The 27,474-nt window shown below is 51.5% G+C and overlaps 1 protein-coding gene and 1 long non-coding RNA gene across 3 annotated transcripts; one reads left to right on the top strand and one right to left on the bottom strand.

Moving 5' to 3' along the window:
* Positions 1 to 1,206: 1,206 nt before the first annotated feature.
* On the top strand, positions 1,207 to 25,622 carry LOC308057292. The gene is made up of 2 exons (XR_013925201.1): positions 1,207 to 2,084; positions 25,526 to 25,622. It is a non-coding gene; the product is annotated as an uncharacterized lncRNA (long non-coding RNA).
* On the bottom strand, positions 7,277 to 23,271 carry LOC308057290 (fas-binding factor 1 homolog). Of its 2 annotated transcripts, XM_080411433.1 has the most exons (30): positions 23,090 to 23,271; positions 22,722 to 22,749; positions 21,974 to 22,015; positions 21,560 to 21,650; positions 21,044 to 21,104; positions 20,462 to 20,512; positions 20,103 to 20,247; positions 19,486 to 19,566; positions 18,591 to 18,710; positions 17,580 to 17,733; positions 17,217 to 17,350; positions 16,672 to 16,774; positions 16,123 to 16,518; positions 15,392 to 15,469; positions 15,001 to 15,095; positions 14,231 to 14,289; positions 13,411 to 13,455; positions 13,185 to 13,319; positions 12,882 to 12,982; positions 12,253 to 12,459; positions 11,611 to 11,718; positions 11,164 to 11,303; positions 10,756 to 10,874; positions 10,504 to 10,626; positions 9,962 to 10,147; positions 9,033 to 9,209; positions 8,728 to 8,865; positions 8,494 to 8,626; positions 8,016 to 8,134; positions 7,277 to 7,460 (listed from the first exon to the last, which is right to left on the bottom strand). In XM_080411433.1, the coding sequence occupies exons 1-30, from the start codon at positions 23,090 to 23,092 to the stop codon at positions 7,377 to 7,379; spliced, it is 3,456 nt and encodes a 1,151-aa protein (XP_080267559.1). In that variant the 5' UTR covers positions 23,093 to 23,271; the 3' UTR covers positions 7,277 to 7,376. The 2 variants fall into 2 exon arrangements, with proteins under 2 accessions (XP_080267559.1, XP_080267558.1); XM_080411432.1 differs by lacking the exons at positions 20,462 to 20,512; positions 21,044 to 21,104; positions 21,560 to 21,650; ... (1 more) ...; positions 22,722 to 22,749; positions 23,090 to 23,271 and having other exon boundaries at positions 16,123 to 16,515; positions 20,103 to 20,403.
* Positions 25,623 to 27,474: the final 1,852 nt, after the last annotated feature.

Raw genomic sequence — 27,474 nt, 5'->3', positions numbered from 1 at the left:
CACAAGCGGTGTCTGGTAGCTGTTTGCATAAGCGTTTTCATATCTTTTGTTGCCTAAACTTTACATTGAGCTTAACATAAATCTTAATAAACAATACCCTAGTCCATAGTTTCTCACAATCCCCCCCTTTTTTTTTTTTTATCCTATTATTGTTTATTAGACGCTACTTTCATTCTCGGCACTGCAAGCAAACCTTTTTCCACAATCCCAACATTTATCATAACACTCACAAGGTAATACCTCACAATTACAATAGGCATAGTTCTCACGTGGCATAACGCATTCACAACAATCTTCATCCTCATTAATAGATACACTCTTATATTTTGCCCCAGACCTCGTAGTTAAAATAAGCAATTTAGCTATGTCAAACCGTTCTTTAATAAAATGTAAAATATAGCGTAATATACAAGGCCCGAATATAAGTCCCAAAATCAACATGATAAGCGGTCCTGCTAAAGCGGATAACAAAGTGGTTAGCCAAGGTGAAACATTAAACCAGTTTTCATACCATGACCTGCCCGCCTCACGATCCTTCTTACGTTGATCTAATCTTCTCCGGAGTTCAGACACGGTGTCCTGGACTACTCCCGTATGGTCAGCAAAAGAACAACATTCTTCATTGAGAGCTACACATAACCCTCCTTCTTTTAAGAACAATAGATCTAATCCTCTTCTATTCTGCAGCACTACTTCTGATAAAGACTTTACTGAAGTGGCTAAATTTTGGATAGATTGTTCTATTTTTGCTAAATCCTCATCTACAGCCATCTGCAAACTTTGTAATTTCTGACCTTTTACTAGGGAGGCTATGCCTGTACCTGCTCCAACTCCACCCGCTATCAGCAGTGTAGCTAGGGTTACCACTGTAATTGGCTCTCGTTTTTGTCTATTCAGGTCTCCTTCAAAGTGGCGTAACACCTCCTCAGAGGTGTGATAGATAGCAACAGTTTCACAACCCCAATAGCCACCAGTAAAAATGACCTGGATAATTACAATAACTTCTGCCAGGGTTACTTGCTGGACATATATATAAAATGCCTTGCATTGGGCCTGAAGCTTTGCTAGATCTGGGGTAAAAACAGGGGAGCCCTGTTCTATAGGTATCAGGGAATATAGATGCACGGAGAAATTCCACTTCCCTGGACCGATCTGAGTTTGAATTAATTTTGACTCTGGTAAATTATATAATTTCCAGGCGTTCATCTTCGTCACTTCCTGAAGAGAAATACTGGATTCACGAGTGAAGAAGTCTGTTTTCATGTTACATGAGACTTTGCTGGACTGTTATTCTGCTATTCAATTTCTAGTTCATGTTTGTACTTTGCATCAAACACACAGTTTTCAAAATAACTCCAAAGGGTTGGGTAATACATATAATAATAACATACAAAACCAAAACCTAAAAATAACACTTTTTCTTAACACATTCCCTTTTTTACATGCGTCACTATCATGGCTAGACTATAGGGATTTCGCATGCGTGGTCTTTCCAGATTTTTCCAACACATTCTGTGGGGCTTTAAAATCACGCATGCGCATGTTCAAAGGTATACACGGACCATTCGCGTGATAAACAATGGCTACTGCGTGCCCAGATGAAGTCCCAAACCCATTTCCCGAGCTTACCACTCCGGTAAGTCTGTTAATGGTAACATTCATGGCACTATGGCCAAATGACAGGTCCCCGTTTTCAATGTAAGGTTTTCTCACCACCAGACCACCACGTCACCTGCCAGAGAAGAAGGGTCTAGAGTGGACATTTCGTCCTCTGAACATTCTGTAAGGTGAGTGTTCTCAAAACGTTTAACCTATATGGTTCATTAGAAAGAAGATCAAAATTTTTTTTTTTTTTTTTTTTCCTGTTGCTGTTTAGGCAGAGGGTGCGTTTTTCTGTTGTCTCACATCAAGAACTTATGGCGGAGGTGGAAAAGTATAAAAGGCGTTACCATATCCTCATCTATGCGTTCCTGGCGGTTGTTTTTGCTGCTATTCTATTTTTTTTCTTACTCAGCCTACATTGTTATCTGAAATGTTAAGAGTCAATTGTTTCCAAATTCTTGTTGGCTATTAAAATGTTAATAGTCATGCTACTTGCATTTGTTTAACGCCATCGGGTGAAACCATTATAACGTGTTGAATTAATCTTATAAAACATGGAACAGCACATGGCAAAAACAATAAGGTGGCTAATCCACATAACAAATAAAATAGGATTCGTTTTACTCAGGGGCTCCCGAGAAGCCAGGAAAACAAGTCAATATTCGTCTTTCCAAGTTCAGACTGGAACCTGGGCTAACTTCCCTATCTCTGACGTGATTTGTTTAACTACCTCACCATTGTCATCAATTTTCAAACAACAATTGGAAACATTTACTTTACCACAAACACCTCCTTCTTCGGCTAGCAGGTAATCGAGAATCATCCTGTGTTGATAAATTGCATTTCACGTCAAAAGCTTTAGCTGTTTGATTAGTAATAACTTCCAAGACAGCCTGTACATGAATGATATGATTCAGATTGTAGATAGGTTCTCGAGCACCGTTAATAAGTTCATTAGGATTCCAAGTTGCAGGTCTATAATACTGTATGATACGTTGGGGTGTCCATTCATTTAATAAATATTGGTACCCCCCCAATTCTTGGGAGTCTGGAAAAATCAACTTGCCACTGTTGCCCTGGCTAATTTTCAAACACATTTCACATCGCTGAGTCACCTGTTTTATTACAGTATACAAGTTCTGCCCTATCAATTTCTGATTTAGACTTTTATATAAATTATCAGCTCCCCAATGCATCTTATTATGTTCTATTACGGCTGTGGTCCATATTAAATTGGATGGTACCACTATACGACCATCCCTCAAATAAGTCCACTTATTTATTTTATCATTCATGTCCTGAATTACCTTTAAGTTTTCTTTAGAATAATTTGGCTCCTGATCTGTACTTACAGTTTGGATTTTACCATCTGGTATTAAGGATAATTCCTTCTTTCCTACCTCCTCTGCTACTTGTATGGCTTCATGGTCGGCCAGGCGGTTTCCAATTTCCAAATCAGTGCCTTAATGGGCCATCTTATGTTCTTCCTTCCTGGACGACCCTCTTATAACAGAGGGGGCCCTTCCTCACATCAAGGTCTGGCATGGCACATGTCCCCACCGCTCAACGCCTACTGGGTTGCAGCCAGCAGCAGAGCTCAAGATCCTTCTTGGTGGCAAACACAGAGACCAACCCAGTCTTGCCCTTGATTGTGGTAGGAGGCACCTGACCAAGCTTATTCCTTGTACTTTGTTGTCAATGCAGAGTTTCATCTGCACATCCCATAACAAGTCACAGTCATGGTAAAACACAGATTTACATTAGTAGAACTACTACAGAGTGTATTTTATTTTAGTTTTTATGCAATATTCCCCACAGCCTTGCTGACCAAGGGATATTGTTTTACCTGAACTAGGCAGGCCTCCCGTTTATCATTTCTACTATAACAGGGAAAGCATTATTCCCCTTACCTGGAATTTACTTCCAGATATACCTGGTTAAAGATTTCTTTTACTTCAGGGAGGTCCTCTCTTCCACTTTTCTGTTGAATTAAAGATAAGCTCAACATTTACTTTAAAGGTTTCAGGGTATTTTCCTGGTGGCCAGCAGCTCCCACAACTGTAACAAATTCTTTTCACTGAAGTTTAACACCAAATAAGTTGGTTTTGTATTCACCAACTTTTCTACATCACGATTACCTTAGTAAAAATCAACTCGAACCTTTATCCAGTCCTATTCACAACTGACTTTCCAACATCTAGATTTCCCCATCAGAGATTCACCTTTACTCTCCTCAGACCCGCTGCCTGCCCTAGAGGGGCCGTTACCGGTCCCGTTGTGCTGCAAATGCTGCAGCAATCGGGGTGACATTGTCAGGTCCTTCTGCTCAATCGTCAGCAACAGCAACCCCCTCCTCCCCACCATCAGGAGGATTCGGGGCAGGAGATGCTCTTCCTGCTCTGCAGGTTACACAAGCCTGCCTCTGCTACAGCACTTCTGTTTTAACTCTTTCTCACCCTGAATGCAAATCTGCTCCTTGTTGCTTTAAGTCTGCAATCTTACATACCATGCCTTCGCAGGCAAACAGCAAACACCCTGCCATGCGTCCCGCAGGACTCAGCCGCACCTTCGAGGGGCTACGGGGCTTTGTACAAACTCACCCCGATACTTCAACACTTTCACAGGGTCTTTGATTCTCCATCACCCCCCCCCCTTCAGACCTTACATACATTAGCACAAGTTTTTTTATCTTACAACGTGTTTCATTCTGGTTGCCGCACAGAAAGAACCACAACCTGAGCTCTCTCTATTTTTTTTACACAAATATTTCAACAAGAACATCCTTTTAGTTTAGGTCTCAGGTTTTTGGTTTTTTTTGTTTGTTTGTTTGTTTTATCTTATCCTTTTCTAGAGCCATAATCAAAGATCAGGTGGTGTTAATCCCACACTCCTGTCACAAACATATCAGCACACATTACTTCATCCCATTTTCCTTCTCTCCGTACTGCAGCAAAGTATTATAATTTATAGTTCCATTACAAGGCAATTTTTCCCCACCTTCCAGCTTATAAAGTGGCCACCATTGATTACAGTACTTTATCAACGTTTTCTTATTCACATTTCCACCAGCAGACCCTCCAATATCCCTCCAGTGACTCAAAACACACCCTAGCGGATTTTTCTTTAAAATCCCACCACTCTGCTTTCCTCCCATTTTTCACAGCTTACACTCACAGAACACACTTATCACTTACAGAATTACTACTTACAAAATGCAACACACAGGTATCTTTCTACAGCAACACCAAGAGCTCACTATTATTATCAAAAATATAGCCAAAATCACAGTAACAATTATCAAAGTCAAATTCCACATTCCATAAATCCGGTAACCAAAATAAGCAACACTGCAGCAAATAAGCTTGAAACAATGAATATTCCATTAACGATTATACATATTCATTACCTGAACCCGCCTACCCTCGCTTCGTATGCTAATTAGCTTATCAGTCTTTCACGCTTGCGCAGATTCTTCCAAAAATTGTGGGCCGGGGTCTTTAGAATGTGGGCAGTGGTCTATGGGAGGAAGGCTGTAGGTCTTCCTCATGGTGTACTTTTCACCTTTTGCTCATTTGCAGTGTTCTTATCAGTCTAAGGTAATTTATGCCCTTGCTGGCCATCTGCTTTTCTTGCTTAATTATTTCTTTCACCCTTATCTGTCCTCTCCTGCTGAAGTGTTCCGCTAAAGTTTTTCCCATGATTTTGCCACAAACTGAGTTTTGAGGAGCGCTTGCCCTAAAGGGTTGTCTGGATTTACCCCAGAGTACAGCTGAAGGGCTTTCCTCAGTCGTTCCAGCCACTCAGTGGGGCTCTCATCTTTCTTTTGCATTTCATTAAATGCTTTATTGATATTCTGGCCACGGGGTACTGCTTCTCTAATCCCCTGAATTACTATAGTTCTCAGGTCCTGCATATGAGTTCTATGCGCCGGATCCTGATTATCCCAATTAGGTCTTTGGAGTGGCCATTTAATATCTGCTTGGGGTCCCTGGGTTTCCTCGGTAGTAAATAATTGACAAAGGATAGATTGCATCTTATCCCAAGTATAAAGGTTTGGTCCCAGAAATTGATCTAATCTTTCTGCCACTCCGAGTGGGTCCTCAATTAAGTGTCCCATCTCGGTCCTTTTAAAATCTCATAGGTCAGCCGAATTTAGAGGCACAGAAATATATCCGATCACAGGTTGAGGTCCCCCCATGGGCTTTTCTCTTAGGGGGTATATTTGAGCTGCCCCTTTTTGACTTCTAGTTACGCGTCTAGGAAGAGGGGGAGACCCTTGTTCCGACTCTGGTGGGGGAGTGGGCGCTCTGGGGACCTCTGCAGGAGCAGGAGGAGAAATGTAAGGAGGGGGCGTTAGAAGGGTTTCGTCTAACTCTCCCTTCTTTTTCTTTTGTTTAGTTTTTTTATTTTATTCAGCGGGTAAAGTCTAGCTCCCGGTTTTTTAGCCACACCTCCACATATTGACTCTCCTCCGGGTTAAGGGTTTTTTTTTATTATTAACCCAGAGGTTTAATTGCTGTCTTACCCAATCTTCTTCTGACCCATAGACTGGCCAAAAGACATTTTTAGAAATCCTCTTCCCTCCCCATATCTTAGTACAATATTCTATCACTTTCTGCTTATCTTTCCCTAGGGTTCCAGGGAAATATCTCCAATTGTCCAAGATATATGCCAGAGGGGTATTCTTAGGTACAGTGGGTACCCTTCCCATGGGAGTCGAAGGCTTGCTGCCCTTCGCCCCCATCTTCTGGAATATCCACAAACATACACTCACTCGCTCCCCTTGTTCCTGGCCCAGTCCCTCGCGGGAGATGGGAAACGCAGTACTTAAGAGTCCGCACTCGCTTGGTTCAGTATATCGAACCTCTCACTCGTTATATTCCAGGAAACCCAATCCCACCCGAACGGCAAACCCGCGAACAACTTCGCAATATACTTACGCGTCCTGCGTCTTCGTCCGGACTCCCGTGCACAGAATTTTTATGGGATTTTACCGGTTTCTCCTTTGCTCATTATTCTAGAATTTAGGTTCATCGGTAAGGTTGGAGTAAGCTGTTGGTCGCGGGGCCGCGAAATGTCGCGGGGCGCCTCCCCGGAGGACCAAAGCCCACCGTTCCTTATCCGAGTCACGGCACCAGGAATTGTTATAAATTGAGACCACAACGGATCATAATCCAATTAAAATTGTATTAATTATAGCAAGTAGAATATGAGCAAAGACAGCGCTGGACGGCAGGGGAGTCTGCGCTCCACCAACTGCCGCCCTGAGCAGTTCAAACAGTCCCTTTTTATACATCTTTACCCGTGTTCATGAAGTAGTGGAGGTATTGACCCTTCACTCATATATCCTTATGTGGGGTTGTCTGTCTTGTTTCTGTCGGTTCCTGGACATCTGGCGGTTATCTTATCTTTCACAAGCAGTGTCTGGTAGCTGTTTGCATAAGCGTTTTCATATATTTTGTTGCCTAAACTTTACATTGAGCTTAACATAAATCTTAATAAACAATACCCTAGTCCATAGTTTCTCACACCCACGGTGGCCACTGCCTCCCAGCAGTGCCTGCCAGGTGGCCAGGGACACTGGCCCTGAGGGATGGAGGCCAGACTTCCCAGCCCAGGGATGGATTTCACGCTCTGAACACTCCGAGGTTGCTTTTAAAGAGGACACTTCCTCAGCAGAGAACTGGGATTATTTATTGTTTGTTTTCCTCCACAGCAGCCTCCTGCGGGGACAGGCACAGCCATCCCTTGGGGTGCGTGGGGATGCCACCTCCTCAGCCTGACAGAGATGAAGTGTTGTAGGTTGCTTTCTTCAGGGTGTCCAGGAAGAACTGCTCCTTCTCTAAGAAATCATGGTCCTAAGAGAGGGATAGATGGCACGGATATCAGAGTGCCACAGAAATGGGGTCACAGGCCAGGGTGCTGCTCACGAGTGATGGGAGTATCCCAAACCCTCCTCCGTGCGGCGAGCAGCGGGCAGGTACCCATCTGTGGTAGCCCCCGGGGTGTATGGGCTCCCCACAGAGCCCATAACCTCACACCGAGTGAGGCCCACAGAGGAAGGCTCAAAGAGCATCCCTGCCTGGGGAAGGACGCAGCAGGGAAGGAGGGGGCTGAGGATGGGGACATCATGAAGCCAGAGCCCAGCAGAGCTGGCTTCTGCCACCCAGGGATGGGGCAACGCCATCAAGCCAAGGATGTTATCAACCAGCCTGAAACAAGCCGTGAGGACGCACCAACCCTTGCTGCTGGTATCACTCTTCTAGGTGCCCACGGCTTCTGCGAGCCCACCCAGCCCAGCAACGATCTCACACCCACCCTGTGGCCGTCAGGCTCAACCCAGGCTTCACCCAGCCCTGCTCCCACCCAGCTGGTCTGAAGCCCTTTCCAGCCCTGGTTTCCCACCACCTCACCTGCTGGGCCCTGTGCTTCAGCAGCAACAATGTGGCGTAGAGCTCGGTGGGGCCAGCCCCAGTGTCCCTGCTACCCCCTGGGCTATGCCAAGGGAGCGCGCTGGTGGGAAGTGGAAAACCTGGAACAAGAGCCCAACCGTGTGGTACCGCTGCCGTTAGAGGAACAGCAGACGGACAAGTGTCCCTTTTTTTGCTGCCTGCATGTCCCTGCAGCAGGGTCCTCCCCAACCTCCCACTGCAAACGGCCTTTAATCCACCTGCCTCTCCCTTCCTGCCCCCTCTGCCCCCTCCTGGCACTGCCCTGGCTCAGAGGTCTCTGCTGAGCTCCTTCAGAGGATGTGAGGAGGCCAACTCACATCTGAGTGTGTGATGAGCCCCCAGGAACATCCCAAGCCTCCTGAGAAGTGGAATACAAGTGCAACTGGCCCCCAGCATGTCCCGTCCCCCCCCTCCCCCAGCAGCGTGCAGGAAGCCTTACACGGTGTGCTGGAGAGGCCTCTCCTAGGGGCACTGAGGCCCTGGTTTGTGTTCAGCAGCATCGCAGAGTTGGTGGGCAGTTCCTCACGTATCTGTTCGAGCTGTCTCCTCTGGCGAGCCATGCTCAGCCGCTCCTGCCCCATCCCCGGGAGAAAGAGAGAGAAACTGTTGGCAAAGGTTCAGGCCCTTGGCACAGCGGCCCCAGGCCAAGAAGGAAAGGCAAGGGAGTATTTGCCTCGTGAAGACGCTGTTCCTGCTGCTTCAGCTGCTCCAGCTGCTGCTCCATGACCTGCAGCCTCCTCTGGTGCTCGGACTCTATCCTGCACGCCTCTTGCAGGGCTTGCTCCCCTTCCTTGTACTTCTGGGATGAGAGCTGCAAGGCAGAGCAGCTGAGGAGGCTGGGGACAGGGACCCTCGCTGCCCTGGGGCAGGGCTCCTTTGTGCACCCCCTGTTCCCCTCCCAGGACAGCGCTGGGATTCAGCACTCAAGGAGGGATGTGAAACCCCAGCTGTGAATTGCAGCGCAGATGCTTCACTTACCTTGGTCGTGCTTTTAATCTGCTCCTCCTGCTGCTGGATGCGCAGTGTGGCCCTGTCCACCTTCTCCTTCTCCAGCCTCAGCTCCTGCCAGGACTTGTCCAGCAGCTCCCTGTCCCTCACCAGCTGCTCCTCCCTGGTTTTCAGCTCATGGCTCCAGATCTTCAGCTCTGCCTGCTCCTAGGATGGGCATGGGGAAAATCAATGCACTACCTGCCCTATCCTGGACACTATCTCATGTCCCCCCAAGTGATGGGAGAGATCTGCCCCTGTTTTCCTTCTTGTGTTTGCCAGTTTGGGGTGCAGAGCAACACCACCAGGTACCCAACCAATGCTCTCATCCACCCACCCTTGGGCACCAGGGTTGGCAGAGCTGGGATTGTACAGGCACACACACACACACCTTCCCCAGAAAGGACGGAGCCCCTCACCCATGCTACACACTCTAAAACATGCTCAAGGCTTGGCAGTTTGTCAGCAGTGGAAACACCCAGCCTGAATGGTTATTTTCCACCCTGGTAGCCCTCAGAAATGCAGCCCTGCCACAGTCTGTGCCACAGCTCCTCTGGACAGCTCCAGGGGGGAGAACTGGCTCCAAACATGTCCCCATGGCATGGGGAGGTTCTGTTTAACCCACCATGGGGGTTTCCTCTCACCAGACTTACAATGGAGGCGGCTGTGCCTGGTCTGGCTGCCCAAACTCCTCACAGGCAAAGGGGAGAGACAGAGGTGACTGATGCTTCAGTCAACATCTAAAACAGGCTGGTGGAGGCTGCTCCTGGAACAGCCCGATTCTCACCACCGCAGTGATGTCTCTTAAAACTTGTTTTAAACACCTGAAGGCAGGGCTGAACATCTCCCCGGTGGGCAGGACCCATCCGTGAGCTGCCAGGTGGTGCTGGAGGCCATGGAGAGGGGCTCTACTGTGGTACCTTGGCCAGGCTCATGATGGTGCCCTCTCTCTGTGAGTCCATCTTCAGGGCTCGGTCCATGTTGCGCTCCATCTGCTCCTTCCTCAGCTGCTGCTGGGTGTGAAATTCAGCCCACTCGGCTGCCAGCTTCCGCTGCTCCTGCGAGCACTTCTGCATCACGGACTTCTGCTCTTCCAGCAGAGCACTCTGGGGAGCGTTGCCAGAGAGGGAGAGAAGAAGCACTAAGTCCCATTCGCCACAGGATTTTTCTCCTTTAACCCATCTCTGCCGTGCAACATCTAGGGGCTGGTTCAAGCCCACGGTGCCTGGTGTGAACCCTGTCACCGTGAGCTCTGGTCCCGTGTTCCTCAAGAACCAGCACGTGCCATGCGCACACACCGCGGCCTCCTGCATCCGTGAGCCAGAGGGCTGGCCTGACTGCGATTCCCCCTGTGTGAGGCTGAGGAGGCAGAGAGCTGCAGAAGGATGCTGCAGCCCAGCACCCAGCTCTTGCCTCCACCACACAATGCAGTGCAGCCCTGGAGATGTCTGCCCCACCTCACCTTCGCCCTCTCCAGCTCTGCTCGCTCCATGGACAGCTGCTGGGTCATGACTCGCCGCTGCTCCTCCAGTGAGTGCTGCAGTAATTCCACTTTGGATTGCTCTGCCGTTGCCCTCCATCGCTCCTGCGTTCAGACACAGAGGTGACAGATGCTATTCACAACCTCCAGGCCAGGAACCTCCAGTTGGTGAGACACATACCCCATACCCAGACAGGAGGGCCGACCCGGGCAGAGGACACAGTGTGGGCTCACCTGCTCCAGCAGCCGAGTCTGCTCACTCAGCCTGGCCTCCATTTTAGCGATCACCTCCTGGAGTTGGCTCCGCTCCTCCTCCATGTCCCTCTGCTGCTGCGATAGCCTGTCCTGGAGCACTTGGGGAGAGGCACGAGCAGCATGAGGCGGGAAGTTCTTCCCTTCTATCCACACCATGTTCACAGAAAAACTGTGTGTGTTTGTGCTCATCACCCCTGGCACATCCCCAGGACACTGCTTTGTAAAGGGAAGACCCCGAGATGTCCAGTGACCAAGGCAGGCAAGGCTTTGCCAGCCTCAGCTCCCAGCCTCTGGCTGACTCAGAGCAACTTCTCCTTGTTTTCTGGGTACCCCCAGCTCCGGTGGAGACCCCGCAGCCGTTCCGGCACAGAGGAACAGCAGACATACCCTTGAGCTGCTCGTCCCGCTGCCGTACCCCCATGGCCAGCTCCTGGGAGGTGGTGTGGTGTGTGGCCTCCACCTTTCGCGAGAGGTCATGCAAGTTGCTGGAGAACTTCTCCATCCGCTCGATGATGCCATTCAGAGACCTGCAGAGAGAAGTGAGGGGAGGGTCACCCCTGTGGGACACACTTCATCTCACCGCAATGGAGAGGGGGATATTTGGTGGCCCAAAGGCCGGGCAGCCCTGCCCTGAACCTCTCTGGGTCACAGCAGAGCAGTAGGAAGATGCAGCTCCTGCTTCCGGGGGGCACTGACGGGTATTACACAGCTCAGCATCCCCGCAGGCAGTGGGTGGGAGAGGGGATGGCCCCTGTTGCCATGGTCCAAGCCTGGTTCGTGTAGGACAGGGAATGCTGTGGCCAGGGACCAATGTGGGAACACAACTGTCAGTACCTGGTGTACGATGTGGCGCTGGTCACTGCATCGATCTCCTGGTCTTTCAGCCGCTTCAGCCGCTGGAGCTGCTCTTCGTGGTCTTTGCGCATCTCCTGGACAGACACCCTGCGGGACACGGGGAAGGAGCCTGCCACAGGCTGGCACAAACCAGTGCTCCCCATGATAGGCATTGTGGGAGAGGCTTGGTTGTGGGGCTGAGAATCAGGTGCCAGGAGCTGAGCTGGCATGGGGGTCTGTCCTGGGGCATTCCACCGACAGGCATCCACATTTGGGATGGGCCCAATTTTGGGGTTATGAGCTCCTCTACCAAAAACTGATTTGTCATTGACCCAAACTATGTGGACATCAGTGACTCACTGAACTCACTGACCTGAATAAAAGAGATTTGGGGGAAGATAAAACATTGGGTTCAGCATCTTTCAAAATACAATGCATTCACTCTGAAACCACGTCTCCAGTCAGATCTCCCTGTGTCCACCTACAAAGCAAATCCCCGTTCCAAAAGGCACCAAGCTGCCCACAACCCAGTGCTTCTGGAGTCTGGTTTCTCCTTTCACCATGTCCCCAAACCACTCCCTGGTTCCTTCGCTGAGACTGTGGGTACCAGCCACACGTGTGTGCCACTCGTGCCACTCTCACCTCTGCAGCTCTTGCAGACGCTCCATCTCCAGCTTGTTCTGCTGCTCCAGCGTGGCCAGGCGCTGCTGGTGCTGCGCCAGCAGCTCTGCCCGTGCCCGCTCCGCATCCTGGCTCTGCAGCAGGAGCTGAGCCATCAGCTGCTCCTTCTCCAGCCGCAGCCTCTCCTCCCGCTGCCCGTAGGTGTCCTCCACCACCTTCACCTGGTTCCTGCCCCGAGAGGTCACAGCCAGGAAGAAGTGTTGCTTCCACAGCAGTACCCAGCACTCCCCCCCCCCCCCCCGCAGAGCGCACACAGGGGTTTGCGAGCAGATCAGTGTTGCTGTGTGCATGGCGAAACACGCAGACCTGAGCCTTGAACCCTCCTGCTACTGCCCACTGTGCTGCCTGGTTGGGGGTGCGCTGGCAATGGGACCAGCCCCTCCTCCTTGTCACCCAGGGGACAGTGGTGGTGAGAGTGGACTCCCATGTTGGCTCACCTGTGGGGCTGCTCTCTGCCCCCACCACGTCCACATCGACATGGCTCTGCGCCCACCTGCCCCAGGGGCGGATTTGGGAAGCATCCCAGCACTCCCACCCCAGGAGAGACAGAGCTGTAGGCGAGGAGGGAAGCACAGGTGAGAGGCTGGTACCTGTGGGTGCTCTCAAGGAGATTCAGTTCCTCCTGGTGCCGCTGCTGGAGATTTTCCAGCAACAGTTTGTGCTGTGTCCGCTCCAGCTCCAGCATTCGGACCTGCCAGGCACCCGGAGAGAAAGTCCTTGTGCTGCCCTGGGGACAGAACTCCCACAGCAGCACTTGGTGGCCATAGGCGTCTCTGGACAGGGAGGTTTCACCTCTCTCCCCTGTCACCCTGATGCTATTGGGACAGGATATGGCTCCTTCTCCTCCCTCTGGGTCACCCGTGGTCCCCCATTCAGCAGGCAATGGGGCTCACCTGGCTCTCCAGCTCTGCCACACGGGCCTGGGCGCTCAGCAGCGCTGCCTGGCAGCCTGATGCATCCTCATGGAGCTGGGCTGCGGGAGCCCCCTGCCTCGTCTCATGCTGCAAGCCCGGGGCTGAGAACTCTGCCTACAAGGATGGAGAGAGAAGATCGAGGCCCTTCAGGATCAGTGGCTTTGTGGTGCGGCCATCAGCCTCCAAAAGAAGGCACCTGCCTTACCTGCAGCTGCGGGGCAGCCTGGACATGTGCCCTGGGTGCAGGAACCTGCGGAGACACAGGGATGCTCTCAGGGAGGTAAAGCCCTGGGGAGAACATCTCCTCCTAGCCTGGAAACGGCGATCCATCTCCAGCCTACTGCAGTACCACCCCCACCCCCTCCCCAGCCCAATCCCCGTGCTGGCGTGGGTCCCTTCTCCCCAGGTGACACTCGGCAGCCCCCACCCCAGACACAAGCATGCTGCGCTCTTCCTTCTCTGGGGGCAGAATCAAGGCTGAGACCACAAGCCCTCTGGGAGACAACATGTGTCCCACCACCAGGGCAGGGCGAGGAGCCCAGCTGGATGAGAAGGAGAGGCTTCAAAGACCAAGCAAGAGCTGCCTTCTCTGTGAAAGGCTTCAATTCTCCTTCAGTTGTCTAGAAATAATCTCAGAGCATCTTCAACACTATACTGGGGAAAATCAACTGAAGAAAAAGTCCTTTATCACCTGGAGCCTCTGTTGTCTAGTTAATATAATATGTATATATGCCTGGGGAACTGTGTAAATGCTGCTCAGGCCATGCAGGGCTATAAACACACATGATTTACAAAGCATCCATAGCACCCATGCTTTGGCCTGATAAACGCAACTTGTGGCACCTCGGGGAGCTCCAAACTCTTTGCCTCCATGGACACGGCTTCCCAGAGATGCAAAGTGGGGCACATCCTTCCTCAGGCCGAGGGAGCACGGACAGAGCGGGATGGCGGCGAGTCGGCAGCGGAGGGCTCGCGATCGCTGCCCTGATCCTGCACCGCTCGGGGCACGGACCCAGCACACCTACCTGAGTGAGCGGGGCAGGGCCTGGTGCCTCCTGCTTTCCTGGGAATGAGCCTGTAGAGGCTGAAAATTGGACAAGTCCATGATTTGAATATAGCAATGGGAACCATCCCCTCCCAGCAGGATGAGGGCCTGGGTCTCCTGGGCACAGCGATGAGGGTCGCGCTCCGCTCTGGGAGCTGGCAATGAGGGCAGAGGGTCAGACAGGCTTGTCCGTGTCTGCATCCCCACTCCACACACAACGGTGGGACTCTGCTCTGCAGAGTAAATCAAGGGACAAAGCACAGCTCCTCCTCCATCTCCATCACCTAGGGAGGAGACTGGGTCCCCTAAGCCACTTTCAGCGGCCTCTGAACCGGCGCACAGCCACAGCCCAGAGCAGAAGGGGGTCTTTCCAGCACATAGCACTGGTGGGACAAGTGTGGGGGCAGCAAAGGGAAGACAGATGGGGCAGCGTGAACTTATGCACACCCATTGCTCCGGCAAAGCGAGTCCCTCACAGCCTTCCGAAACCCCAAAGGCAGCACTGCGGAGCTCAGTGTGCCCCAGCACACCAGCTGACATGGGGATGGTGGGATCCTGCAGCTCAGCAACCTGCTCCGACAATGGCTGGTCAAAGCCTGGGCAGCATTCATGTGGCCAAGGGAAGTGCTGTGGTTCCTGCCTTTTTTTGGGGGGTTGGTTTTGGTTTTTTTCAGGGCAGGGAGACCCTTCTCCGCATACCAAACTGTACAAATCTCTGCTGCCCGAACCGTACAACCACAGGAAACGCACCCAAGGCACCGGCATTTCTGGAGGGATGCCCCTTCGCAGGATCCGATGGTTGAACCGAGGCTTGTTTCGTGGTGCTGAGCCAGGGGACCGGCTGCCTGCGTGGGCACAGAGACACAAGTGACGCACAGCAGTGTCACAGCGCAGGGAGAGGCACGCAGACATTATCCCGCTTGGCATTTTTGCAAGTTTAAAGCTTGGCTGTCGCACTGCGATCGAACAGGCAAGGGCCCGACGATCCTTCAGCGCTGCCTTCCTTCCCGGTTACACAGGTCCCAGACCAAAGTGGTCACGGCTGGCTACCAGCCCTCCCCGCTCCCCCACCTACACATGCAGCCGCTTCCCACAGGAATTCTCCCCTGTGGAGGTGTCTGAAAGGTGAAGGAGGCCTCACCTGGAGCCATCTGCACTCGCTGCCTGGTCCTGCGGGACAGCTGCCTGCTGCGGTGCTCCTGTGGGGCTGGCTGGCTGGCTGCAAGCAAAAAACATCCCATGGGGGAGAGCCCAGGAGGCAAGGAAAGACAAGATCCTTTCCCTCAACACCAGTTCCTGCCTTGCAGGTGAAAACCTATCCCACTCAGCTGCGGCAGGATTCAACCTGTTGGCTTCAGAGGGAGCAAAGACACCTCAGAACCTCCATCTCTGGAGGAACACCAGTTCCTCCTTGCTGCATCCACCCCCTTCCCCTGGGCAACATGCCCCTGCCCACGACACACGCGGCTGCTTCTCTGCAATTCACTTCTGAGTCCCATCCCAATGGCACAAGCCTGAACCTGTCTGTGCCAACTCAGCTGGAGGAGGTGGTTTTCCTGGAACTAGGAGGAACGAAGGGGAAAGAAGGCAGGAATGAGGAGCATGCGTGGAGCTCGTGGGGGTATGCTGATCCAGGACAATCCCACAGGACCTGGGGCAGCACGTGCAATCTCAGCCATGACTAGAAGGAGAGCCCAGAGGAGCGATGCCCCTGCAGGCTGCACCAGTGGGAGAAACCTCTGCGTTATTAACCCAACCCGAGGCAAGAGAGCACTTAAAATGGATTTCTTAAATCCGAGCAGAGGATTTCTGAGACGTCCTGTTGGAGCAGCTGCATGATGGGAGCCCTGTGGCCACCAGCTGTGCTTTTACCTGACAGGAGCGTGGGGATCCAGCCCTCCTTCTGGGGACTCCAAGGGCTTGGCACTTTGCTCCTGAGCCTTCGCCTGTGCTTGGGCTTTCTTGCGAGACAAGGCAGCGCTCAGCCAGTTGTCTTCCTCCAGCGGGTCAGGTTTAGCCAGCGCTGCCTCTGCAGCCGGGAGCTGGCTGGTGGGGCCGGGCTGCTGGGCTGTGCCAGGGCTGGGGTAGCTCACTGCAGGATTGGCTTTTGCTGCAGATGTTGGCTTCGCATCCATAAAATCCTCATCTTTCAAGCCCAGCCAGTCACCTCGAGTCCGGCTGCTCCGCACAGGGCTGTGCCTGGCTGAAGGAGGAGATTTGGAGCGGGGTTCTGGTTTTGGTTCGCTGCTGTTCTCGGCTGGAAACCTGCTGCAAGGAGAAGCAGTCACATACGTGCCTGTGAGAGGACCCCGGGGACCCTGCCCGGGGACCCTGCCCGGGGACCCTGCCCGGGGACCCTGCCCGCTCTGCCGCGGGGGCAGCGTGGCTGCTGGCTGGAGCTCCACACGCAGAGCACAATACCTCACAGGCTGCCTCCTCGCCGGCTGGCCCTTGGGCATGGAGGCCACCGTCGGCTGGTACGCTCCAAAGACAAAATCCTCCTTGTCCCAGCCGTCTTCCTTCTCTGTTCAGACAAGCAGCCTTGAGTCAGCGCCTAGAGGAGCGGCTGTTTGCAAAGACACCAGCCCTCCTCCTCCTCCCCTGCAATTCCCACTGCGATTGCTGCCTCTGGGAAGACACAGCTGGAAACATCTTCCCTGGAAACCTGCAAGCAACGTGTCTCCTCCACGTGGCTGGGAAAAGTTGCTTTGCTGAGAATCAGTCCATGTCCAAAGGCAACTGAGTTACAGCTGCTGTGCAAATGCCCCCAGGCTGCCTCGAAGGCAGGGTACAACACTTTTGCATCAGTCACCTTTGCCCCAGAGCTGACTGGGAGCCCATTAGCCACCCTGCTGACCACTACAGAAAGGGTATTTCCCCTTCAAGGACATTAGAAATCAATCTCGCCCTCCCAAGCCAACGCCATCACCTCTGCAGACCTTCCCAGCATCCCTGGCCACGCTCACCTGGCTGCTTTTGGTACTTCTTATCCAGTTTGAACTCTCTGCGCTCTCCTGTGCCTGGCTGTTCCAGGATTTTGGCCACGGAATTTTGTCCCAGCAACTCATCCAGCTTGGAGCGGGCTGGCCGGAGCACCTCTCTGTTGGTGACACAGTGGCAGATAGGTTTCCCTGGGAGGCAGGGCTGTTTCTTGTCACACAGCCTTGCCAGGGTGCTCTGGCTCTTCTCTGTGAAACGAGGCTGCTCTTGCCCCTTTCTGGGACCCACAGGCAGAAGCTCCAGCATCCCCCCCCCCCCAGCATGCTGGCACCATCCCAATGCACAAGCCATCCCCTGCTTTACTCTCACTGCCTCTTCATTGCCCTTACTTTTCTGCCTTCTTTCCCTGCTTCTCAGCTCCTTTTGAGCCACTGCCAAGTCCCAGCGCATGCATCAGGTCGTCATCAGTATCTTCAAAAGTGAGCTCAGCCCTCCTCTGGACCGGGGCCACGGTGTGCAGGGGCGTCTGGGGTGGAGGTGGCTCTGTGGATGGGATCACACATGGTAAAGGTTTGATCAGGGCTTTTTTTTTTTTTTAAACAGGAGATCAAAGCATCCCTGCCTGCTCTTATCTCTCAGGACCATTTAAAAAGTAATTTTTAAGATCAGCGAACAGATCTCACAGCAAGTAACACAGCGGCAATGCACTACTGCCTGGTCTGCAGCCATGCATCCACTGCTGGGACACTGCTGGGTGCCACTGACACTGGGGTTTCCAGCTCTGGATAACGCCAGGAGCTTCTTTAGCTTTGAAAGTTTCCAGTCAGATAATTCCTGTCCCCTTTTGCCTAAAGTCCCTCTCTACCAACACACCTTAGACCTTGCCCTAACCCACCAGCTGCTACTTGCATCCAGAGTAGATTTATCAGGGTGAAAGGTGATTTTAGGGGACCCTCAGACCCATTAGCATCCCTGCTGCAGGAACAAGAGGGACAAGTGCCTGTAACACAGCCACAGCTGGATCCCACCCAGAGGTGCCCCAGTTGTGGTGTGGCACGGACTGGTGCTGCTCTCAGACACGCAAATCCTGACCCAGAAAATTTGTTCTCATTTGGCAATGCGTGCAGAACGGGCTGGATGAGGTCAAAGGTAAGATCAGAGCCTCCATTCCTGGAAAGGAAAGCTCAGCTCCATAATCTGCGGCGCACTGCAAGTATCAAGCACTTGGTGAGCTGTGGCACAATTAACCCTGTTACCAAGCTGCTCTATAAATTACGTTACTGGCTAATAAGAGGTAGGACTAGGTGGCTTTCAATGTAATCATTTTGGATCTCACACAGACTAATCCATGCTGCTGATTTATGTAATACAAAGAGGATGCACTGAGCAACCCCACTTACCTTTCTCTTTGCTCTGTTCTGGTTTTTCCTCAGAGCTGCTTTTAGCGCCTGTTGGAGCTGGTTTCTTGGGAGCATCCTGCTCCTCATCAGACAAAAGTCCTGCCAAAGGATCATCTAAATCTGGGAATTACCCAGCAGGTACAGGAAAAGAGAATAACAAAACAAACAAACAAACGCAACGTTATTTAGAAGAAGAGCTCTGCACTACGCCAGCCACTGTTCCCCACAACGTGCACGTGGGGACAGCAGAGTGTATCTGCCCAAAGCCATGAGCGCGGGTCCTGCAGGGACCTGGGATACCCTTGAGTCTCCCTGAACTTCAAACACTCAAAGACTTAGATTTCCATTCAGTTTTTCCACGTTTTCATCCTCCCGGAAGAAAATAACTCCAAAATTTGGGTGCTTTAATGCCTGAACACAGCTTAGGCAAAGAAAAAGGGGAGAAAGGCCACCTAAATCACCTAAAGCCCATTAGGGTTTTTGTTTATGTTTTTTTTTTTTTTTAACAGATTTTAACAGATCCTGATCTTTGTTAAAGCACAGGCTTTGAGAACCAGATTTCAGCTGTGCCAGGAAACCACTCCCCTGTTCAGAAGCTGGACAGAATCCCCCCTGACACAGGGGCTCCCAAGTGTTACAATCATTAAAAACCAAAGCACATATAAAAATGCAAATGCCCCCAGGAATCACCCCCCAGTCCTGTCCTGGGGAGGGCCTCGAATGCAGAGGTTTTTTTCCCTTTGGTCACCTCTGAAGGATTACATTTGCACTAGCATCATAGGGGTGAAGGACTCCGTATCTTATTAACCAGTCAAGCCTCCAGCTAACCGAGGAGGCAAAGAGCACGGGCAGAGCCCCCAGTGCCCCCCCGCAGCCGCGTGAAGTGAGATCCCACCTTCAAAGTTAAATTTCTTGTTGTGTCGGGGAGCGGCAGGGGATGAGAGCGCCTTCTTTTCCATCGCAGGCACTTTCTCTCCTAGAAAGAGAGGCCACGGCTCTCAGAGACAAGGTACTGCAGAAATGCCCCGGTCCCACCCTAGCTAAGGGTCGCTTTTTGGGTGGCAGCCCCCTAAAAGCACCCGCTGTGATGGACAGACCCCCCCACAGCCCTGCCAGGTGCACATCTCTCCGGAGGGGTCTCCTTGCAAGCAGAGGAGAAAAGGGCCAGGGGAAGATCAGGGCACTTTAGGGGCTGGCAGATCTGAAATGCAGCTCCTCTGGCTCTCCTTGCCCCCAGAGCAGGGGGCTCCCCACCAGAAACACTTTGCACCGCCCCAGGGAACAGCCAAGTGGTGTTTGGTGGGAGGTGGCAGCGGCTGCTGGTGTGAGTGACGTCCAGGGATCTCCTAAGGGATAACACATGGCCAGAATAACACTCCTGCAAAAAGCAACCAGGAAAAGCATTTTAGGGAACAAATCCACTTTTTGCTCCGTATCCCAGATAAGGATAGGAAAATATCCCTGCTCGTTTACAATCAGGGTGTGAAAAGAATAGCAGAATCTCCTTTTTACCTTCCTCAGGAGCTACCAGCTTCCCTGTGTTTTTTACTCCTCCTCCCAAGAAGTCACATTTCCCAGGACCTTTCACAGTTGCCTTCCCTGGCCCAGAACTGGGTTTCGGGATTCCCAGGAGATCAGCTTCCATGTCGTCCATATCCTGGAAAGCAAGAGGACAAGGATGGGGAGCAGGGTGAGAGCTGCTTCTCCCTTCGGAGGCTGGTGCTGGAGGCCATGGCAGCGCGCTGGGGCGGAGATGGAGGGGATGGATGGAGATGGAGGGGATGGATGGAGATGGAGGGGATGGATGGAGATGGAGGGGATGGATGGAGATGGAGGGGATGGATGGAGATGGAGGGGATTTAAGGACTTGCCTTCAGGGTCTGCAGCACAGCTTGTGGGTCTGTGTCGGAGACACTGGATCCCTGCATGCCAGGGAGGGGAGACATCAGAGGGGAAGAGATTTTTGGAAACTCCTCACCCCTTACCCCATATCCCTTGATATCCGTTTTATGAGATAGAAGAATACATGCCCAACTCCTCCTGGTGTCCTCCTCTCTGGAAACCCCCTGTGCCCCAATTCCTTTGCTGAGATCCTGCTGCCTCTAGGAGAAGCATCAGGAAAACCCAAGGCCGTTGCTCTGGGTGAAGGTCCTTCCTACAACACTTTACCCAAAGTGCACGCAGGAAGGCTGGGCTGCAGCAGCACGTGCCCCCCAGCTTTGCTCCATCTCACCCAAGGCACCAGGAAGCCCTTCTTCCACCACCACCCCCGCCCTGTCCTGTCTTCCCCACCCCACTGGGATGCTGGAGAGGGGTTACCTCTTCAGCCAGACATCACAGCTCATCGCTGGCACGCCACTGCTGACCTGGCCGGGGTGATACCGCCGCAACCTTGGCCCGGCTCAGCCCCAGCCCTCGGGACTCCCACGCTCTTTCCTGAACCTTGGACTCACCTCTGCAGAATTTATGTCCTTCGCAGGGAGTCTGTCGAAGAAATCATCTTCTAAAATGGACCTATGACACAAGCCCGGGGGTTAGCAGCACCACACGTGAGCTCGGCCAGTGTGTCCAGGGACAGCCAAGCCAGGCCAGGCAGCGGGAGGCAGAGGAGACCACACAGGGCTGCCACACCAGCCGCATCGTACAACGCAGAAAATGAGGCTAAAATAGCACTGGGATAAAGGACGGCAGTGCTGGGACTGCTCTATTTAAGCAACTGTTACAAAGCAGATTTACAGAAGATGTACAAGGCTGGGGGACACCCAGCTCTTGCTGGAAAGCTTCGGGCTCTGGGCTCCCAGTTCCCAAAGGCATCGCAGAAGACAACTCGCCTTCCCAGGCAATCACTGTTGGGGCAGGGAGGGAGGTGGAAAAGCCAAGGATGGGGCAGATCAGAAGGATTTGGGGAGGACAAAGAGATCTTCAAGTGAGATCTCTCACAGGAGAGGCTGTGTCTGAAAGGCACTCACTTCTTTCTGGCCTGCAAGCCAGTGTCCTGGGCTCTCCTACTGCTGCCCACAGCCGGCTGGGAAGCTTTGGCAGATTTAACAGAGGTTTCATCTGGAAACAAGACAGGGAGAGATGAGGATGATGGACACGGGCATATTCCTGACCTAGGCACTCCAAAGGGGGATCTGCTGTCTACCCCGGGGCCACAGAGGCTTTTAATCAGAGGTGAACTTCACTTTGCCTCCCCAAAAGCTGATGTCCAGCCTATTCAATGGCCTCTGACTCCGAGAAGCCCTGCTCCCTGCTCCATCCCCTCCTCACAGCTGGAGCCCCCTTGCAGATCAATGGCTGTTGCACCAGCACCTCCTGCTCCCAGGAGGGGAGTAAGAATAGAAGGACGCTGCCCTTTCAGCTGAGAAGAAGGTTCGTTTTACCATCATAGCCCAGGAGGTCACCAAGCACATCATCGATGGAGCCTGAAATGAGACAAATTAAGCTGTTGAGGCAGGTGAGCTCACCAAGCAGGCATAGGAAAGCTCCCAGTTTCAGTATGGCTTGCTCTTTGGAAATCTGCTAGAATAAAGTTTTGGTCTTAAGCATCATCAGCGTCAGGCCTTCCTTGTCAGTCTAGAGAGAACTGCCAGGACCTGATCAGTATTTTGTGGATAAAAAATTTAGCTTCACTTAGCCAGAAATGGGGTATCTTTATCAAATGAACCAGCTGCTTTGTATTCAGTTAGTCACTGGCCACAAGCAGCACTTAACCTGTGAGCTCTCACCCCGCAGGATCTCGAGTCCCTGGGCAACCCCAAAAGCACTGCTTCAGTATCAGGGGCTGCAAGAGGCCTCCAAACAGTATCCCTCCAAACAGGGATAAGGTGATGGGAAGAACTGAAACAAATGCTTATATTCTCCCCTGAATTTGGGAAAGCCCACAAGAAAGGAATGTGGGACCTCAATAAACAAATCCGCTTGATGTGAGAGGCAGGTGAAAATTTCTGGTTCAGGAACGACATGATGATGCACTCAACCATCTGCAGCTTTCAGACAAGGATCATGAAACATTTCAGTAGCCAGGACTGCCACCTGAGAGTGTCGTCCCCCCCCCCCTGCCCCAGGCATTCCCAGCAGATCGAAGCACCTACGGACAGCAAAAGGAAAGCCTGCAGCATATGTACGTACCTCTTAAACTTTTCTTGGGTTTTGTAGCCTGGGGAGAAAGAAAAATTCCCTCATTAGAAAATGAAGCAAGTCTGTCCTGGACTTTCTCAAAACACACTAAAGCCAGAGGCAGGTTTCTCCAGAGCATCCCATAAACAGCAGCGAGGCCCTCCTCCTGCCCGTGCTGTTTGGGAAATGACACGTGAAATGCAGAACTACAAAGGTATTTCCAACTTCAGAGACACGGGTGAGCACAGCCCCTCCCGACTGCCAGCTGGGCAGGACCCTCCAGCCCTTGGGATCACTTCTGCCTCCAGGCAGAGCTGCCAGAGCATCAGATCCGGATTTCCCAGCCCCGCCTCAGCCCCGCACCGCAGGGCCACGCTCACCATCAGCGTCCGTTTACGGATTCTTCTTCCACGTTGCAGGGGGACCCGGCACCACTGGTCACATCCACACCAACCTCCTGCCTGAAGGGAGAGGAGGGTTCCCCGATGTGCCACCACGGCCGGAGGCACCTCTCCCACAGAGATGTCCCTCTCCGGCTCGGGGGGCTGCAGCCTGCCAGGCTGGCTCCGCGCCGCACCCACCCCCGAGCCCCTCTCAACAAGGCTCCATTTGAGTCTGAAAAACACCCCCCCCCCGCTCCCCAAACCGGCTTCGTGCTCCTGCAGCCCGAGGGGGACATCACACCCCCCCCAGGGAACCAGGGAGGGTGAAGGTTCCGGCCGCCCCCGACCCCAGCACAGCCCAGGGGGTCCCGCTTAGCCCAGAGCCTGTGGAGCAGCCAGGGGCAGAGGGAGGGAAACCCCCCCCACCCACCCCCCCTTGGGTCCGGGGCACCCGCGGGGACCTGGGACAAGCAAAGCGCTGCTGGAGGCGAGGGGTGCGCGGCCCGGAGGCGCGGAGCCCCCCACTTACCGCTCAACCGCTCCCCGGCTCCGCCTCTGCGCATCCCGTTGCCATGGCGCCCGCTGCCCCCTGACCCCGGCGCCCCGCGCCAGCGCCCGCCAGACCCCGAGCCCGCAGCCCCCCAGGGCCGAGCCCGCAGCCCCCCGAGCCCGCAGCCCCCCAGCCCGCACCGGTAGCACGCCGGACACCCACCCCCGGAAGGCCGCGGCTCACCCGGCACGGCACGGCCCGGCCCGGCCCCTCCCCCCCGCGGGACGATGGGATGTGTAGTCCCCGCCGGGCCCCCGGAGCTGGGGGTGCCCCCAGCGCTGCACCCCCCGCACGAGGGGCTGAGAGCGGCTGCGGTGCCCCCGGCCACCCCCAGCACGTGCCCTGGCACAAAGCGGGGCTTTAACGCCCTGGCCTGGTGTTTAATTGTTGTTAATTGGCGCCAACAAGGAGCAACGCCAGCCCTCCTTTCGAGACCCCCGGGCACCAGCGGGAGCACAAGGAGCCAGCCCCAGGCCAGGCACCGGGGGATTACAGCCCCCAGCCCCGCCATGGGGCACCCAGCGCCCAGCCCCCTGTGGAGCACAGCAGGCTGGGCGCAGGAGACCCCGGCAGCCCCCCCGTTGTTATAAATTGAGACCACAACGGATCATAATCCAATTAAAATTTTATTAATTATAGCAAGTAGAATATGAGCAAAAACAGCGCTGGACGGCAGGGGAGTCTGCGCTCCACCAACTGCCGCCCTGAGCAGTTCAAACAGTCCCTTTTTATACATCTTTACCCGTGTTCATGAAGTAGTGGAGGTATTGACCCTTCACTCATATATCCTTATGTGGGGTTGTCTGTCTTGTTTCTGTCGGTTCCTGGACATCTGGCGGTTATCTTATCTTTCACAAGCAGTGTCTGGTAGCTGTTTGCATAAGCGTTTTCATATATTTTGTTGCCTAAACTTTACATTGAGCTTAACATAAATCTTAATAAACAATACCCTAGTCCATAGTTTCTCACAATCCCCCCTTTTTCTTTTTATCCTATTGAGCTTAACAAAAATCTTAATAAACAATACCCTAGTCCATAGTTTCTCACAATCCCCCCTTTTTCTTTTTATCCTATTGTTTATTAGACGCTACTTTCATTCTCGGCACTGCAAGTAAACCTTTTTCCACAATCCCAACATTTATCATAACACTCACAAGGTAATACGTCACAATTACAATAGGCATAGTTGGGTAATACATATAATAATAACATACAAAACCAAAACTTAAAAATAAAACTTTTTCTTAACACATTCCCTTTTTTTTTTTTTTTTTAACATGCGTCACTATCATGGCTAGACTATAGGGATTTCGCATGCGCGGTCTTTCCAGATTTTTCCAACACATTCTGTGGGGCTTTAAAATCGCGCATGCGCATGTTCAAAGGTATACACGGACCATTCGCGTGATCAACAATGGCTACTGCGTGCCCAGATGAAGTCCCAAACCCACTTCCCGAGCTTACCACTCCGGTAAGTCTGTTAATGGTAACATTTATGGCACTATGGCCAAATGACAGGTCCCTGTTTTCAATGTAAGGTTTTCTTACCACCAGACCACCACGTCACCTGCCAGAGAAGAAGGGTCTAGAGTGGACATTTCGCCCTCTGAACATTCTGTAAGGTGAGTGTTCTCAAAACGTTTAACCTATATGGTTCATTAGAAAGAAGATCAAAATTTTATATATATATATTTTTTTTTTTTCCTGTTGCTGTTTAGGCAGAGGGTGCGTTTTTCTGTTGTCTCACGTCAAGAACTTATGGCGGAGGTGAAAAAGTATAAAAGGCGTTTCCATATCCTCGTCTTTGCGTTCCTGGCGCTTGTTTTTGTTGCTATTCTATTTTTTTTTTTTACTCAGCTTACATTGTTATCTGAATTGTTAAGAGTCAATTGTTTCCAAATTCTTGTTGGCTATTAAAATGTTATTTTGTGTGTACATTTTGTCATACTACTCGCATTTGTTTAACGCCATCGGGTGAAACCATAATAGCAAATTGCATGTTAGTTATAACGTGTTGAATTAATCTTATAAAACATGGAACAGCACATGGCAAAAACAATAAGGTGGCTAATCCACATAACAAATAAAATAGGATTCGTTTTACTCAGGGGCTCCCGAGAAGCCAGGAAAACAAGTCAATATTCGTCTTTCCAAGTTCCGACGGGAACATGGGCTAACTTCCCTGTCTCTGATGTGATTTGTTTAACTACCTCACCATTGTCATCACTTTTCAAACAACAATTGGAAACATTTACTTTATCACAAACACCTCTTTCTTCGGCTAGCAGGTAATCGAGAACCATCCTGTGTTGATAAGTTGCATTTCACGTCAAAAGCTTTAGCTGTTTGATTAGTAATAATTTCCAAGACAGCCTGTAGACGAATGATATGATTCAGGTTGTAGATAGGTTCTTGAGCACCGTTAATAAGTTCATTAGGATTCCAAGTTGCAGGTTTATAATACTGTATGATACGTTGGGGTGTCCATTCATTTAATAAATATTGGTACCCCCTCAATTCTTGGGAGTCTGGAAAAATCAACTTGCCATTGTTGCCCTGGCTAATTTTCAAACACATTTCACATCGCTGAGTCACCTGTTTTATTACAGTATACAAGTTCTGCCCTATCAATTTCTGATTTAGACTTTTATATAAATTATCAGCTCCCCAATGCATCCTATTATGTTCTATTACGGCTGTGGTCCATATTAAATTGGATGGTACCACTATACGACCATCCCTCAAATAAGTCCACTTATTTATTTTATCATTCATGTCCTGAATGACCTTTAAGTTTTCTTTAGAATAATTTGGCTCCTGATCTGTACTTACAGTTTGGATTTTACCATCTGGTATTAAGGATAATTCCTTCTTTCCTACCTCTTCTGCTACTTGTATGGCTTCATGGTCGGCCAGGCGGTTTCCAATTTCCAAATCAGTGCCTTAATGGGCCATCTTATGTTCTTCCTTCCTGGACGACCCTCTTATAACAGAGGGGGCCATTCCTCACATCAAGGTCTGGCATGGCATATGTCCCCACCGCTCAACGCCTACTGGGTTGCAGCCAGCAGCAGAGCTCAAGATCCTTCTTGGTGGCAAACACAGAGGCCAACCCAGTCTTGCCCTTGATTGTGGTAGGAGGCACTTGACCAACCTTATTCCTTGTACTTTGTTGTCAATGCAGAGTTTCATCTGCGCATCCCATAACAAGTCACAGTCATGGTAAAACACAGATTTACATTAGTAGAACTACTACAGAGTGTATTTTATTTTAGTTTTTATGCAATATTCCCCACAGCCTTGCTGACCAAGGGATATTGTTTTACCTGAACTAGGCAGGCCTCCTGTTTATCATTTTTACTGTAACAGGGAAAGCATTTTTCCCTTTACTTGGAATTTACTTCCAGATATACCTGGTTAAAGATTTCTTTTACTTCAGGGAGGTCCTCTCTTCCACTTTTCTGTTGAATTAAATGACGTGCGGAATTAGACTCTATAACTCGAAAGTTATAAAGTAGGTATGTTTATTGCGTGCAGATGCACGGGGGATCGCTCCTCCACAAGCGTGCATACCCGAAGTGACGAACCATCCCACATTTATACAATGAAACAAATGAATATTCAATTAGCGCCTATACATATTTGTTACCTAAACCCCGCTTCGTATGTTAATTAGCTTATCAGTCCGTTTCCTGGAATGTGGTGGTCTTGCAGGTTTGTAGGTGATTCATGTTCTTGTGACCATCTAATCTTCTTCAGCAAGGAAAGGTGATTCATGTCCTTGTGACCATCCAATCTTCTCCAGCAAGGAGACTTAGCACTCCCTTCCTCT

This window comes from Falco punctatus (assembly GCF_963210335.1).
Source record: "Falco punctatus genome assembly, contig: scaffold_76, whole genome shotgun sequence".
NCBI classification, from domain to species: Eukaryota; Metazoa; Chordata; class Aves; order Falconiformes; family Falconidae; genus Falco; species Falco punctatus.
Note: the sequence above shows the minus strand (reverse complement) of the source record. Positions and strands in the feature narration are given on the sequence as shown.